Genomic DNA, 13,715 nt, shown 5'->3' on the forward strand with positions numbered 1-13,715 from the left:
ACTTCATTTTTGTTGACACTTGTTCTGAAGTCCTAGTGCAGTAGGAAGAGCTCACCATTGTTTCACAAACAGGGAACTGAAACTTCTTTTTAACTGTTCTTTCTTTTCAATCAATAGCAAATCAGCAGATTTAAGGTAGGACTCTGAAAGCCCAAACTAGCATCCGAAAAAATCCCAAACAATCAAATCATATCTCTTCTCACACCTTCTGGTTACTTTGATGAGAACTGCTCTCTCAGGCTCTCTTCAGACTGGTAAAATTTCTTTTCCTGTGTCCTCCCATAATAAGATTATTATATCAAATATACCTGCTGCATCTCTACTTCCAGATCTGACCGGGCCACTATCTTGAGCAATTCAGCTTGGTGCTGGCGAGCCTGCTCTTCCAGAAGAGCTTCCTTCTCCTGAACCACTTCCTGCAGGGAGCTCAGCTGCAAACATAAGCCACGAAAAACCAAAAACAAAACCAAAGAGGTTATGAGCTTAACAGACATGCAGGCTTGCTTTCAACATGCACCAGCATAATCTGTGTGCGATGAGGTCTTCAACTTGATAATCCTGTAGGTCACCTCGGACAAATGGTATCTTTATCCTACTAATATGTATATATTAACTAATAATATTTCAGATTCTAGAACGCAAAACCCATAGAATTTAATCTACAAATATGCAGAATGTTAAAAGATATGATTACAAGTTCATAAAACTTCTGGGTTTTCATTTGTGTAGGCTTTAGTCCAACTCACAGATCAAAAGCTAAACCTGTAATTCAGAGTATTTAACAAAAATATTTCCATAAATAAACACAGTGTAACGTAACAGCTGTTACATTACGGGATAAAAAGCTTCTCTGCACATCCACAGTAGAACAGAGAGGCAGTGGCAGATCTGGGAGCTGAAAGAATACTGTGTCCCAAAGCCCATCACAGAACAGCAATGGCAGGCAGGGAAGAACCCAAATTCCGAGTGGGAGGAAGGGCCACCCTGTGCAGGTCTTTCCAGGGGCTGTTCCCCACCTCCCCAGAGCACCATCGGTCCCACTGTCCAAGGGTGAAACCCACTGTGATGACTTAAACTGCTGAGTACCTTCTGCACTAAGGGTGGTTGCTGCCAAAGGCTATAGAATATATAATGGGGGGACTATGAAGAGCATCTTGGGATTGTGAAAGATTTAGGGGATGTTTAGAGGAGAAACCAAAGACAGGGAAATGGATGAACCTAGGTGATCTGCAGAGGAACAAAATGGTAAAAACAGAGGGTAAGGGAATTAAAAGGCCCATTGTGTGGTGGTCAATATGCCTGTCTGCCACACCATGCACCTGGCAAGCAGTCCATCTTCTTATCAAGCACCATTTCTCACTCTTTCATTGTGGGAAAGGGTCTCTATTTGGTGTGCATCTGTGTGTGTTTGGGGGATCTAAGTGCTAGCAACCAGAATCAAACTGTGTGTCAAAAGGCCTGTGTGTCCACAGTGCCAGCAACTGCAGAGATGAGAGGAAGGGAACTGCAGTGGGACCACAGTCAGAGGGCCTGTACATTCAGTGCCAGAAACCAGCACAAGTGTAAGTGAGCAGGTGAGTGCACCATCACTAGTGAGTAGCAAGCCAGATTATCTGGCAAGTAGGTGAAGTAACCTGGAAGCTAGAAGAGAGGGGGTACCGCACCCAAGGGTGAGACCACAGGCTGGCTTGGCCTCGCCTCACAGTCTTGAGGGTCTCCAAGGACGAGACCTGCTGCTGTGCATGTGTGAATCCCTAAGGGAGCCAGCTACTAGAGACACCAGGGGAGTCCTGGTCAGGGGATGTGTGAGTGTGTCTCTCTCTCCAAGGATAAGTCCACAGGGCGCTGGGTACTGAAGGGGGCAGGGGAGCTCTGGTCAGGTGGGTGGCTGGTGTGTGGGTGTCTAAATGTGCACTAATGCACGTGTTTTTCTAAAAGCAAGCCAGCACAGCAGGGGCTGGCTATTGGAGTGACCAAGGGAGTTCCAGCCACCTCTGTGCACATGTATGTGAACAACAGGTCTGTACCAGCAGCTGGAGTGGAGCTGTGAGCCTTGGGGCTTTGCATATCCACGTGCCAGCAACTGGGGAGACCTGGATCCAGGAGCCAGTTACTGGGCAGACTGAGTGTCTAACCGCAGCTGTTGGGGAGATCCACAATGTACATCTGTGTATATTCTTACTATTCTCTCATCTGAGCTGCCACAAAGGGAACAGGGTGAGGCTGTTGACGCTGTTGGTGCTCCTGTGAGTGCTGGGTGCTTCTGTCTGTTATGTTTGTGGCTGGCCATCTACAGATTGATACAGGATTGTACACATGCACCTGCTGGGAACACATTCTCACATGCTACTGGCTGGGCTGGGGAGCATGGAGCTTTGGTAACCTTGGCTCTATCAGGCTGCAGGATTTAGCCATACTCCCTAGCAGCAGCATGTCCTCAGAAACAACTGTCACTCTTAAATTATCCAGTGGCAAGATGCATGGGAATGGTTCAAAGTTTTATCGGGGAGGTTCAGACTTGACATCAGGAAACATTTCTTTACTAAGAGGATGGTCACACACTTAGACAGGATTCTTAGAGGTGGTCAATGCCCCTTGTCTGGCAGTGTTTAAGAGGCATTTGGACAATGCCCTTAACATGCTTTAACTTTTGGTCAGCCCTGGAGTGCTCAGGCAGTGGGACTAGCTGATCACTGTAGGTCCCTTCCAGCTGAACTACTCTATTCTAGCATGCTAGTGTAAGTGGTGCGGTGAGAAACAGACACACACACACACACAGGCTGATGAATAGAAAAAATTTTTCTGTACCTGTGTTGCACACTTGATTTCAGCATCTTTCAGATTCACTTTGGCTACAGCCAGCTGTTCCTTCAGATTCTGAACAGTCTCCTCTCTCTCCCTGAGCTTCTCTTTTAGTGCTTCAGCTTCCTCTCTAGGCCCTTCACTTGTATTTTGGTTATTCTGACATTGCAAGAGGAAAGAAGTGGGAAGAAACAAAACAGAAGCAGTAAATTGATCAGTATTACTGGTCAATTAAAAAAATTAGAATGCTACCGTACTCTTGTGCAGTAACCGTTTTCCCTATTTTTGTGTAGATATGCACAAGATGTCTCTAATCAGGATGCATCACATCACTCTGGAATGGCTAATTTTCCATGAATCCTTCCATATAAACTAAATTGAACCATAATACTAAATAAAATACACATAGTACTCTATGTCCACCTTGATTTGTGAGGCTTAATTTCACAGATTTCTCTAATACCAGAAATGAAACGTTTTCTAATTAGCAACAGAAGAATATTCTCCACATGACAAAGGGGTAGACATTATACACTCTAGACTTAGAGAAAATGCCCATGGAAATCTCTTTAGACTAAAGGGATTTATAGCAATGAACCTGTTCAAAATAAGAAAAGGGAACATGCAAACAATCATCAGTTCTACTCCACTGTGAGGCACTAAAATCCTCTGTTTATGACCATGACATTTCACACAAAATGTGTGCTTAGGCTATGTCTACTCAGACATACCAGCACACTACACCTGCACTCTGATTTTGACTCTCAAAGATCACCTGTATGTCAGGCAATTCTCTAGTACCACAGTTGTACGCCTACCTAACACAGAGTCAGGTACTCAGTGCAGCATTTCAACACTGTCACTGAGAAGCAGGAAAAACATCCTTCTATTGTTATCACCTTCACATTCCCAACTGCTTCAAGTGCTTAGTGCCAGGGATTTTTGACTGAATATATACAGAAAGTGATCTCTTTTTCCTTGCTACAAGTATTGGATCAAAGATCACCAACAACATATGCAGTTTTTCAAAGGACTATTATTACACTGACTGTTCCTCAAAATATGTGTCACCTACAGAGGTGGTCTTTGGAAGCAGGTAGACTAGCCAGACAAGGAAAGCTTTAATTGCACTTAAGCTTAGAACAGGTTAAAAAAAAAAAAAGAAACAACAGAAGTGCAGGAAGCTTTAAGATGACAGGGATATAAATAATTTATAAGGCTGGGGCAAAGCAGTTGCTATCGGGGGGGAAGATGGGTGGATTAATTTGCTTACTTGGGATTAGCTTTCAGGACCAATCTTCACAGACTTAGCTTTCAGGATTGGCATTTCCAGTTGGATTTGGAAAAGCTTCTGATAAAGTCCTTGCACACTGGCCACTGCATGGAGTGTCACCACTAAGGACAGCAGCACAGCCACAAAGCTTCCAGAGCTCAAGCTTTCAAACATCATGTTTTTCCAAAATGTATAAATTCTTATATCTAAACATGATTTGTTTACACATTTTAAGAGGAGATTCAATTGTTCTGTATACAAATAACAACCAATTAATAGAAAGATGGAAGTTGATATTTTGATTCTTCTGAAAATGAGGCATTCTGTTGAAAGCCCAGAAAGTAATAGTAGCAATTAGTAGCAATTAGATATTTAAAATGCAGCCTTCCCATGGGGATCCCGTCACAGAGAGGAAAAAAAGCCCTTTGCTATATTTATCCCTCATGATTTCCAGAAGGAACACTAATGTTCCATACCTCAGCACAACATGGAACCCTAACCCACATTTTTCTTCTTCAAATGACAGGGTATCTGTCTAAGAAATATCACCACTACTCAAGACAGCATCTACTTGGGAAAATAATTTTAAAGGAACCTATAGCTTCTCAGGAGGTCTAACCTTACAAGAAAATATCCAGAAAGTGCTTTCTGGGTCAAACACATAATACTGCAGGTAACTGCCCTAACATAATTTTTCTTAAGTGATGCTCTAACCTAAACCCAGTAAGGCTCTGGTCCACACCATTTCCACTGGAAACTGCATCAGGAGTTCACTCCTGTAATTAGAAGGACATTTTTCTTAATGGCTAATTTATACCCATCCATTCACCTGTCAGTACTGTCCTTTCATTTTAACAGTTCTCCCACTTCCTTGGTGCTTACCTTCCTCAAACAACTGTAGAAAGAAATTACATTTCCTCTCCACCTTTGGTTGGCTACATAGCCAAGCTATTTTAAGTGTCTAGTTACACCACGTGACAGGAGAATGGAAAGTCTTTTGCTGCTCTCAGAATTTATCTTTCCTAATTCCAAGTGAACAGAACATGGCAACGCTCCACATGGGACCTCATCACTCCTAGTACAATAGTCGGAGGGATAACTCTTTGCCTTACCTAAAAAAGAGTAGGCCTTTACATTGCACTGATTAACTGATGATAAGCCTTCTCTCATTTTGTCTTCAACTGATATATCTGAATTTTGGAGCAAGAACACTCATCACTCCATAAAAGTAAGTTTACACCAAGTAACTTAACAGCACACAAGCCTACACATGCTATGTATGAATAAGGTGAAAAAAAGCCTCAGCAATGCAAAGTGATGTAGCTCAACAGCCTCCAGGGCCTTCACTGTCTTCTACAGCCAGGGGATTTCCACAGCCTTGCAGTATACAGTGACAGGATACCACAAGTACTTGATCTTACACTTGGTAAATTTTACTTTATTTTTATATTATGTCAATCCTCAAGATGATCCAATTCTCCCTGTATGAAAAAACAGATGCTTCTTTGCATTGAGAAAGATTCTCAACATTGTATGGTAGAGTGAATTTCTATGATTTTATTATTCCTTCAATCAAAAGTAGTAAGCACAAGTCATGGAAGCAGTCTTTACTTTATTAATTCACCTCTCACTCACCCTTTAATGTCTCCTATAATGTTTTAATCTTTCTTTTCATTGTTTCAGATAACCCTTATCTTCTCTGGTTTAATGAACATCTGATGTCCTGCAATTCTATTACAATTCCGTTGCCTAATATTAATAACTTTTAAAAGAAAAGTATGTGGTCAGCATAACAATTTTCAAAAATTACCAGTTTTAATGGGAGTTTATAGCTAGTAGCTAATAGCTTCTTTAATATCTTGGTACAGGGGACCTAGCTTTACACAATTATAGCTCGTTAACCGTAAAAACTTGTGGTGGCACGGGAAGCTACATGGCTGGAAAATTTTTTTTTTTTTTTACATTTAAGTTACTGCCTTTCAATCTTAATGATCTCCTTACCTTCTTTTTCCTGTATTTCATCACAGAGTCAGCAAGGTTGGCAAAGACCTTGAAGATCATCTAGTCCAACCATTAACCTCACACTGACCATTCCCAACTCCACCACATCCCTCACCCAATCTTCCCTCTCCTTTGCTGTACTTAAGTGAGATAACATTTTGAAACGTACAGCTCAGACATGCTATTTCTGCAGGAAAGAGATTACAGAAGGTATGCAAAGTGAAAGTGGCTCATACCCTTACAAATATGAAGTTGCACACTCCAAGGGCACCTGGAGTACAAGGAAGCTGGACAGACCAGTGTCCTACAGCACAGACAACTTTGCTGAAACTATGAATGTCCTGCTAACAAGAGAGATAGGACCTGCTAGCTCACTGGGACCTACAACGTAGGGTGGCACCAGATTATCAGTAGAGGCCAACATCTTTTAAGTAACCCTCTTCTCCCAACCTTGGAATACACTTGCTCTTCTGGTAAGGTCTGCGCAGGTGAGGGTGACCCTTTCTCCGTCAGCTCCTCAATGCGTTTGTTCAGGGAGGCCAGTTTGGCTTTGGCCTGAAGTTTAAGCTTCATCAGCTTAGCATCTGCAGCCTCTCGCTCTTCCTGTAAAAGAAGGATACAAATTGACTGCACTTACAATTCCAGTGCTGTCACCCTGACAGCACCACTTTGAAAAGTTACATAATTTGTTGGTCTGCCATTCTTTGTCCAAACCTGCCACCCCAGTAACACTGCTAATTAAAACACATCGAGGAAACAAATTTGCTCTGAAACACTGTACACAGCAAAATAGTTAGCTTCTCCTCTGGTACTTTCTCTTCAAGGGGCAAATCACTCAAGGGACTTCTCCTAGCAATTAGTACAAACTCGGTTTGACTTCCTCTACTATACGCAGTCCCTCAACACTATCTCAAGTAACTGCACTTTCATGTCATGCCTAAGGATAGGCAGTGTGCATCTTTGGTTACATGCCATAAAACCACTGGACTGCTGAGTGACTGCAGCACATCCTACTCTGTCTCAAACACTCTGAAGTGGGGAAAGAAAAACCCACCACAAAAGATGTTAGTATTTAGAGTCACTAGGAATCTGCACAGGCCTTGGGGAGCTCAGAGACAAAATGCCATGTAACTTGGATGTAATTCAACTACTGAAAGAATTACTCCTAAGCAAAACGAACAGAAGCTATCCTACATCTCTTGGCTTACAGTCTATTCTTTGGATTCCAATAATGCTATGGAATTGATACATTTAGTAGTGCAGGTGTCTCAAATGCTCAATAGAAACCAGAGACTGGCTTGCACAGAAAGCTGAAGTAACATTTTACTCTTGGTCCCATGTCCCCGGTGAAAGAAATGATACCTTGAGTACAGTTTCTTTTTGCTGGAGCAGGGTATCCTTTTCTCGGATCAAATCCTTCAGCTGAACAACTAGTTTTTCTGTTTGGGCTAGGCGCTCCAATAGCTCCTCAGGTGCCTCATCCATGCTCTCTGCTTCTGGCTCTAAAGCTTGTACCTGAAACAATGAAACAAGTGCTCTGGAGGAAAAAAATCTGAACAGACTGCAGCATAGCATCCATATGATATCTTCAGCTCCACTCCTAAATGCTGCACACAGATTCTTGCAAGCATTTCATGTAGCCTGTAGAACTATAGACAGTTAGGTGAAACCAAGAGGAAAGCTCAAGATACCCATGAGCCAATATGCAAAAAAGAGCACCTTTGCTGAATACAACATGAGCAGATCTGAAATGAGTGGCAGTGGAGAGACTCCACCATTCACACACTACCCACTGTCTCAGGTACCAAAGGGCAACATACAGACCAAGCCTTCCACTGTCACCCAATCATGCAGAGCTTCCCTTTCTGCTACACAGAATCATTAGTACTCTTAAAAGTCTTTCTTCACCTTAATTCTAGTTTTCTAGGATCACCTTGAGATGCAGAAACTAAGGAGATTATGGTCTGCCCCACAAAGTGCTGACTTAAGAGGTCAGGAATATAGGAGCAGCAGAGGAGAATGACAGCTTAGCCTAGTGCTCAGCAATGGAGGAGGAAACAGTTCTCACTGAAGTCAAATGATTCACACTTCCCAAAGTAACTGTCAATAAAATCTAAAAGTCTTTAGATTAGATAACACTGTACTTACAGCAAGAGAGGATTCAGTAACTGCATCTCCATCATCACCTGACAGCTCTTGTAAAACAGTATTTGCTAAACCTGACAAACGGCTCAACATCTTCAGCCTAAAACAAAGAAAAGTCAGAATACTCTTTTCTTATTTGTTATTATAACTTTTTATATAGTTGCAGAGTCAAAACTTCTAAGGACAATAAATAGCATCCCTTCATACTGATCTCTAATACTAGAGAGGTGACCAGGCTTACAGAGAATTCATCTCCTCTGCCAAGAGAGAAAAGCCGAAGTAAAACCTCAGGAATGAAAAAATTATCATGTATACGGCCTGTAAATACACAAAAGCTTTCTGTTAATTAGTGTGAATGGTGAAGTCAGCCCTGATGTTCGCTAAGTAGCAAACACATGTGACAAGACAGGACCCTGACATAAGGGAACAGTCTGGAGAGGACATGTATTCCCTGGCTGCTGCCTAGCACACCTTCTTTCCTTTCCCTGAAATTCAGGAGCTGAACTGATCCAGCAAACGGAGGTGAAGAACTGGAAAAATACAGCGGTACCAGTCAGGGATACACAATTTGCCATTTTGGGGAGGGTGGCAGATTAAGTTCTCCATTATTAACCCAGACAATGGGATGCAATCAACCCCTGTAAGTTCACCAAATTCTAACAAGCAACTGAGAAGTCAGAGTATAGAGCTGCGAACCAGAAGGATCTCAACAGGCTAGAGAAACAGATGGATAGAAACATCATGAAGTCCAGAAAAGACAAAAACAGAGCCCTACACCGGGGGTGGAATGAACACGTGCAGTAGTACAGGCTGGGGACCAACTGGCTGTAGAACTGCATTGCAGGCGACAACCTAGAGATGCTGGTGGATAAACTCAACGTGAGTCAGCAGCGTGCTTTCACAGCTGAGAGGGTCAACTATATCCTGAGTTGTATTAGTAAGAGCAACCTGCAGCCAGCAGGTTGAGGAAAGAAATGATTCCTTTCTATTCAGGACTTGTAAGACTAAAGTACAGCATCCACTTTCAAGCTCCCTGATAAACAAAAATGACAGGGACAAACTGAAGCAAGTACAGCAGAAAGCCTCCAGGATGATCAGGGGTTGGATTACAAGACATACAGAGAGGCTAAGAATGCCAGGATTGTTCAGCCTTGAGAGCAGTGGTTAAGGAAGGAGACAATTGCTGTCTTCCCTGTAATCACCTATTAGGTAGCCAGACACTTCTTACAAGGTGCACAGCAGATGGACATGAGGTAGTGGACACAACCTGCGGCGTAAGAAATCTCAACCACAAAAAAAAAATGCACAAGGAAGGTGATAAAAAATACTGGAGTAGGCTCATAGCAACCTGATCTAACTTTGAAGTTAGCCAGGCTAACAGCAGAAGGCTGACCAAATGATTTCCCAAGGTCCCTTGAAACCTAAATCACTCTAGTATTCTATTTATGAGGAAAGGTCACACATGACACTTGACATTTTTTAACAGAAAAGTTACAGATGTGTCCCAACTACAAGTCCATGCCTATAAATGGAAAAATAATTTGTACAGATGTAAAAGAAGCTCCAATAAAGCAAACAAACTAGGCAAACTCACATTAGCCATAAAATCAGGTTTACATTACAATAATTATCTCCATCAAATAGAATCTTTTAATATGACAAGATCTCTGTTTAGCTAGAAGCAGACTTCTAAAGCTGGCTCCAATGATCCACTCATTCCTCATCCCCTTTATCTTAGTAAGCAAATCTCTGCTGATAGATTGCCACTTAAACAGTCAGTGTGAGGTTAATGGTTGGATTAGATGATCTTCAAGGTCTCTTCCAACCTAGATGATTCTGTAAAGTGTGAAAACATTGACAATGGAGAGAACAGTAGCGTGTTATTTTTCTGTAGCAGTTACACCTTCTAACCACCCAACTTTGCAGAAGTAGAAAATGTCACAATGCACATCAGAGTATCAGTAGAAGAAAAGAGCATGTGAATACCAACCTCTTTTATGCATCAAGTAGCTCACAGATCTGCTTACTCAGTAGTAAATAGGTTTCCAAGGCAGAGCAGTCATATGCAGGTCCTTCACACCATTCTTTTTTCTCTCTTGGGTATGGACAGGTTGCATGAACCAAGACTCTTCATGGAGAGAGAAAAAAGTTAAATAATTTATCCAACAGTAAAGAAATAAGCCCATTCTTGATCATACACAGTACACTTTGGAATTATTATAGTCAGTCATTTGCAATAAGCATAATAAGTGAAAAGTCTTCCCTGTTTGGGAAACTGGATTTCTCCTGTTCTCCCCCTGGTTTCTCACACTGTATGGCATGAGCTTAGTCTCTTCAGAATAAAATGCTTGAGAAGCAGTTAGTGAAGCAAAAAGAACTGAGGCAAGAAGCCAGGCCTCAAACAGGCTCTTGCAAAGAGTTGTAGAGGCTGAAACTTCCCAAGAAGCACACTGTCAGAAAGCCAGGATTGTCCACATTCTGTATCATTACAACAACCAGTGAAAAAAGTACCAGCACTTTGCTTACTTAGCTGGCCCTGGGTGAGACTGAGGCACAGAATTCCAGAATAATATAGTTTCACAGTTCCTACTAGACAAATTTCTTCTGTCAACATGAACTCCTCACCAAGCTGGTAATATAAAAGACTCATTTAAAGACTTTGAATCTCTGGTTCATTATAAGAATAATAAAGTATTCATAGTTTTATAAACCACCACTCCCACAATGCCCCACTGAGGAACAGAATCTCCTGTCTTGGCAGTGGTAAAAGCACATTTCAGAAAACAGTCATCCAAATGCAAAAATGCCTTTCTGACTGTCACCAATATTTGAAGAGGATGGATCTGATCTTCCTATTGAGCATTAGGAAGCACAGCACAACTTCCTGAAGCCACAAATGCACAATACATGGTTGAGATGTAACATGAGGTAACAGATAACATGACTTCGGGCCTATAGAACAAATAGATCTATTATTAGAAGAGGTATTAGAAATATGGGAAACAATAGAATCCAGGCATCTGCAGACATGTATTGTAACCAGAAATATGTACGGGGCTCGACACATATCTGCATGCTAGAGGCACTACAATTTCAAGCATATGAACACGGACTGTGTTGAGAAAAGATTCCCTGACCTTTGCCCAGGCTAGCAACATTAACCTCATATTGAACACAAGCTAAGGCACCTTGCTGGGTTTGGCTCACAATTGGCCTCCTCAAAATGCAAACAGAGGAACTGAGGCCTGTCTGCACCTATTTGCACAAGTGGACTTTAATAACCTCAAGTCTTATAGATTCATGTCTTTCGAACTCATGTTTAAATTATATTTTCAGGTGAGCTGAATACGGCCTGGGATGTGAAGAGGAATGAAAAGCGATTCTACAATTGTATAAACAGCAAAAGGAAACCCAGGAAAAACATGGACCCACTGCTAAATGTGGCAGGGAACCTGATCACTGAAAAGGCTGATGTACTCACTGTCTTCTTTCCCAGTTTTTAGTGGCAAGACCAGGCTTCAGCAATCCCAGTCCACCGAGACCTGATGGAAAGTCTGGAGCAAAGAATAGTTACCTTATGTGGAAGAGGACCAGGCTAGGAAGCACAAACTAGTCACCCATGGGGCCTGACAGGATGCACCCAGGAGCACAGAAGCACCACTGCAGCGCACCCTCAGCAACTCTGCAGCTGACACAAGACTGGAAGGAGTAGCTGATACTCCACAAATGGGCATGCTGCCATCCAGAGGGACCTGGACAGGCTGGGGAAGTGTGCCAACAGGAACCTCATAAAGTCCAACAAAGAGAAACACAAACTCCTGCGCCGGGACAAGTCTATGCACCAGTATATGCTGGAGGCAGACCAGCTGGAAAGCAGCTCTGCAGAGGAGGACCTGGGGATCATGGTGGATAACAAGCTGCCCACAAGGCATCAATGCACCCTCATGGAAAAGGCCAACAGCATCCTGGGCTGCATTAGGAGCATGGCCAGGAGGAAGGTGATCCTTCCTCTCAGCACTGGTGAGGCCACATCTGGAGTACTGGGTCCAGTTCTGGCCTCCCCAGAACAAGAGAGGTGGGAACTTGTCAGAGCAAATTCAGTGAAGGACAAAGACAAGGCTCAGGGAGGATCTTATCACAGAATGGGTGAGGTTAGAAGAAACCTCTGGAGGCCACGTTGGTCCAACCTTCCTACTTAAAAGCCACCTAGAGCTAGTTGCCCAGGTCAGTGTCTATATAGATTTTGAGTATCTCCAAGGACAAAAGCTCCACAACCTCCCTATGCAATCTGTGCCAGTGCTCAGTAACTCACACACTAAAAAAAAAAAAAAAAAAGTATTTCCTGATGTTCAGAGGGAACCTCCTGTGTTTCAGTTTGTGCTCGATGCCTCCCATCCTGTCACTGGACACCACTGTAAAGAGCCTGGCTCAGTCTTCTTTGACACTTCCCTGAGAATAAATCCAGGAACAAGCGTAACATGGCTTTAATTACTGTCTCAAAGTCAACAGTCCACACACAAGGTGGTCACTGTCTTACACATTAGTCTCAAGGACTTGTGGCAGGAATACCCTGGTGCTTGTACTTTGTCTCTACTTCTGAGCTTACAGCAAAAAAGCGTTATACCATGCTGGGCACTTTCTACTTAAACAGAAGTAGACAAACACAGAAGGTTATTCTGTGTTCCATTGCCTCACCCAAATAAAGTAAACAGTACAGCTGAGACAAGACTACTGCTCTTCCAGGGTCATACCAACTTTGGTACGGAATTCCATTTTTGTAATTAACACCAGAATACAAAAGACCTGTACTGTGTTCATAATGTAAGCCAGTACAGTTTGTGTTCCGGCTGTAGTTGAAAATAATGTTTTGCTCAGCATTCCTATGACTAATGAACTTTTGTTTGTGAGACTTTACATAGAACACTGGGACTAACAGTGGTGTTCAAGGAGAGGCTCCTTTACTCTGAAATATATTCCCCTTACTGACCCAAACAGCCTAGGTCCATTACTAGTCACAGGACAGCCTGCATATGAGTAATAAGCAGTGCCTAAATCCATGCACTTCTGCTCTAAGTATCAGCCACAGGGAAGAAAGACTTGACAGTGTTTTTCCCTAATTTATTCTAAGATTATTACAATTAAATTAAACCTAATTCTTTTCATGTCCCTTCTTTTGAAGGCAAACAGGCACTGAAGGCGTTGTTGCTGTACCCGAGTCCTGGACTGAACCTCTCCCACTGTGCAGATGGGCTCTGAACGGGACAAGGATGAGGGGAGCACACAGATCCTGACCACTGCTCACCCGCAACCCCAGGCCTCGGGAGCCAGCAACCACCTTCCACCGCGGGGAAGGGAAGCGGCGCCGATACAGCCGCAGGAACGCAGGGCTGCTCCGCCCGTCCCGCACACCGACCGACGAGAGCTTTGGCGACCGCAGTGCCTCCGGCGGGCCCCACCCGGCACTGCCTTCCCAGAGGGCTCGGCTGCCGATTAC

The 13,715-nt window shown here is 43.0% G+C and overlaps 1 protein-coding gene across 3 annotated transcripts in view; it reads right to left on the bottom strand.

The window, feature by feature from the left end:
• The window catches only part of GOLGB1 (golgin B1), a 46,460-nt gene extending 34,682 nt beyond the window's left edge, over window positions 1–11,778 (bottom strand). For 2 of the 3 annotated variants that reach the window (XM_026868489.1, XM_026868488.1), the window contains exons 1-7: window positions 11,703–11,778; window positions 10,212–10,349; window positions 8,225–8,321; window positions 7,439–7,591; window positions 6,527–6,679; window positions 2,809–2,961; window positions 309–431 (exon numbers count right to left, since the gene is read on the bottom strand). In XM_026868489.1, coding sequence (XP_026724290.1) covers window positions 309–431; window positions 2,809–2,961; window positions 6,527–6,679; window positions 7,439–7,591; window positions 8,225–8,314 — 672 coding nt within the window. In that variant the 5' untranslated portion in view covers window positions 8,315–8,321; window positions 10,212–10,349; window positions 11,703–11,778. The remainder of the gene's footprint in view (window positions 1–308; window positions 432–2,808; window positions 2,962–6,526; window positions 6,680–7,438; window positions 7,592–8,224; window positions 8,322–10,211; window positions 10,350–11,702) is intronic. The other variant, XM_026868490.1, reaches the window with a different exon arrangement.
• Between the last annotated feature and the right edge of the window lie 1,937 nt (window positions 11,779–13,715).

Source organism: Athene cunicularia (genome assembly GCF_003259725.1).
Source record: "Athene cunicularia isolate RWA chromosome 1 unlocalized genomic scaffold, athCun1 chr1_part2, whole genome shotgun sequence".
Classification (NCBI taxonomy): domain Eukaryota; kingdom Metazoa; phylum Chordata; class Aves; order Strigiformes; family Strigidae; genus Athene; species Athene cunicularia.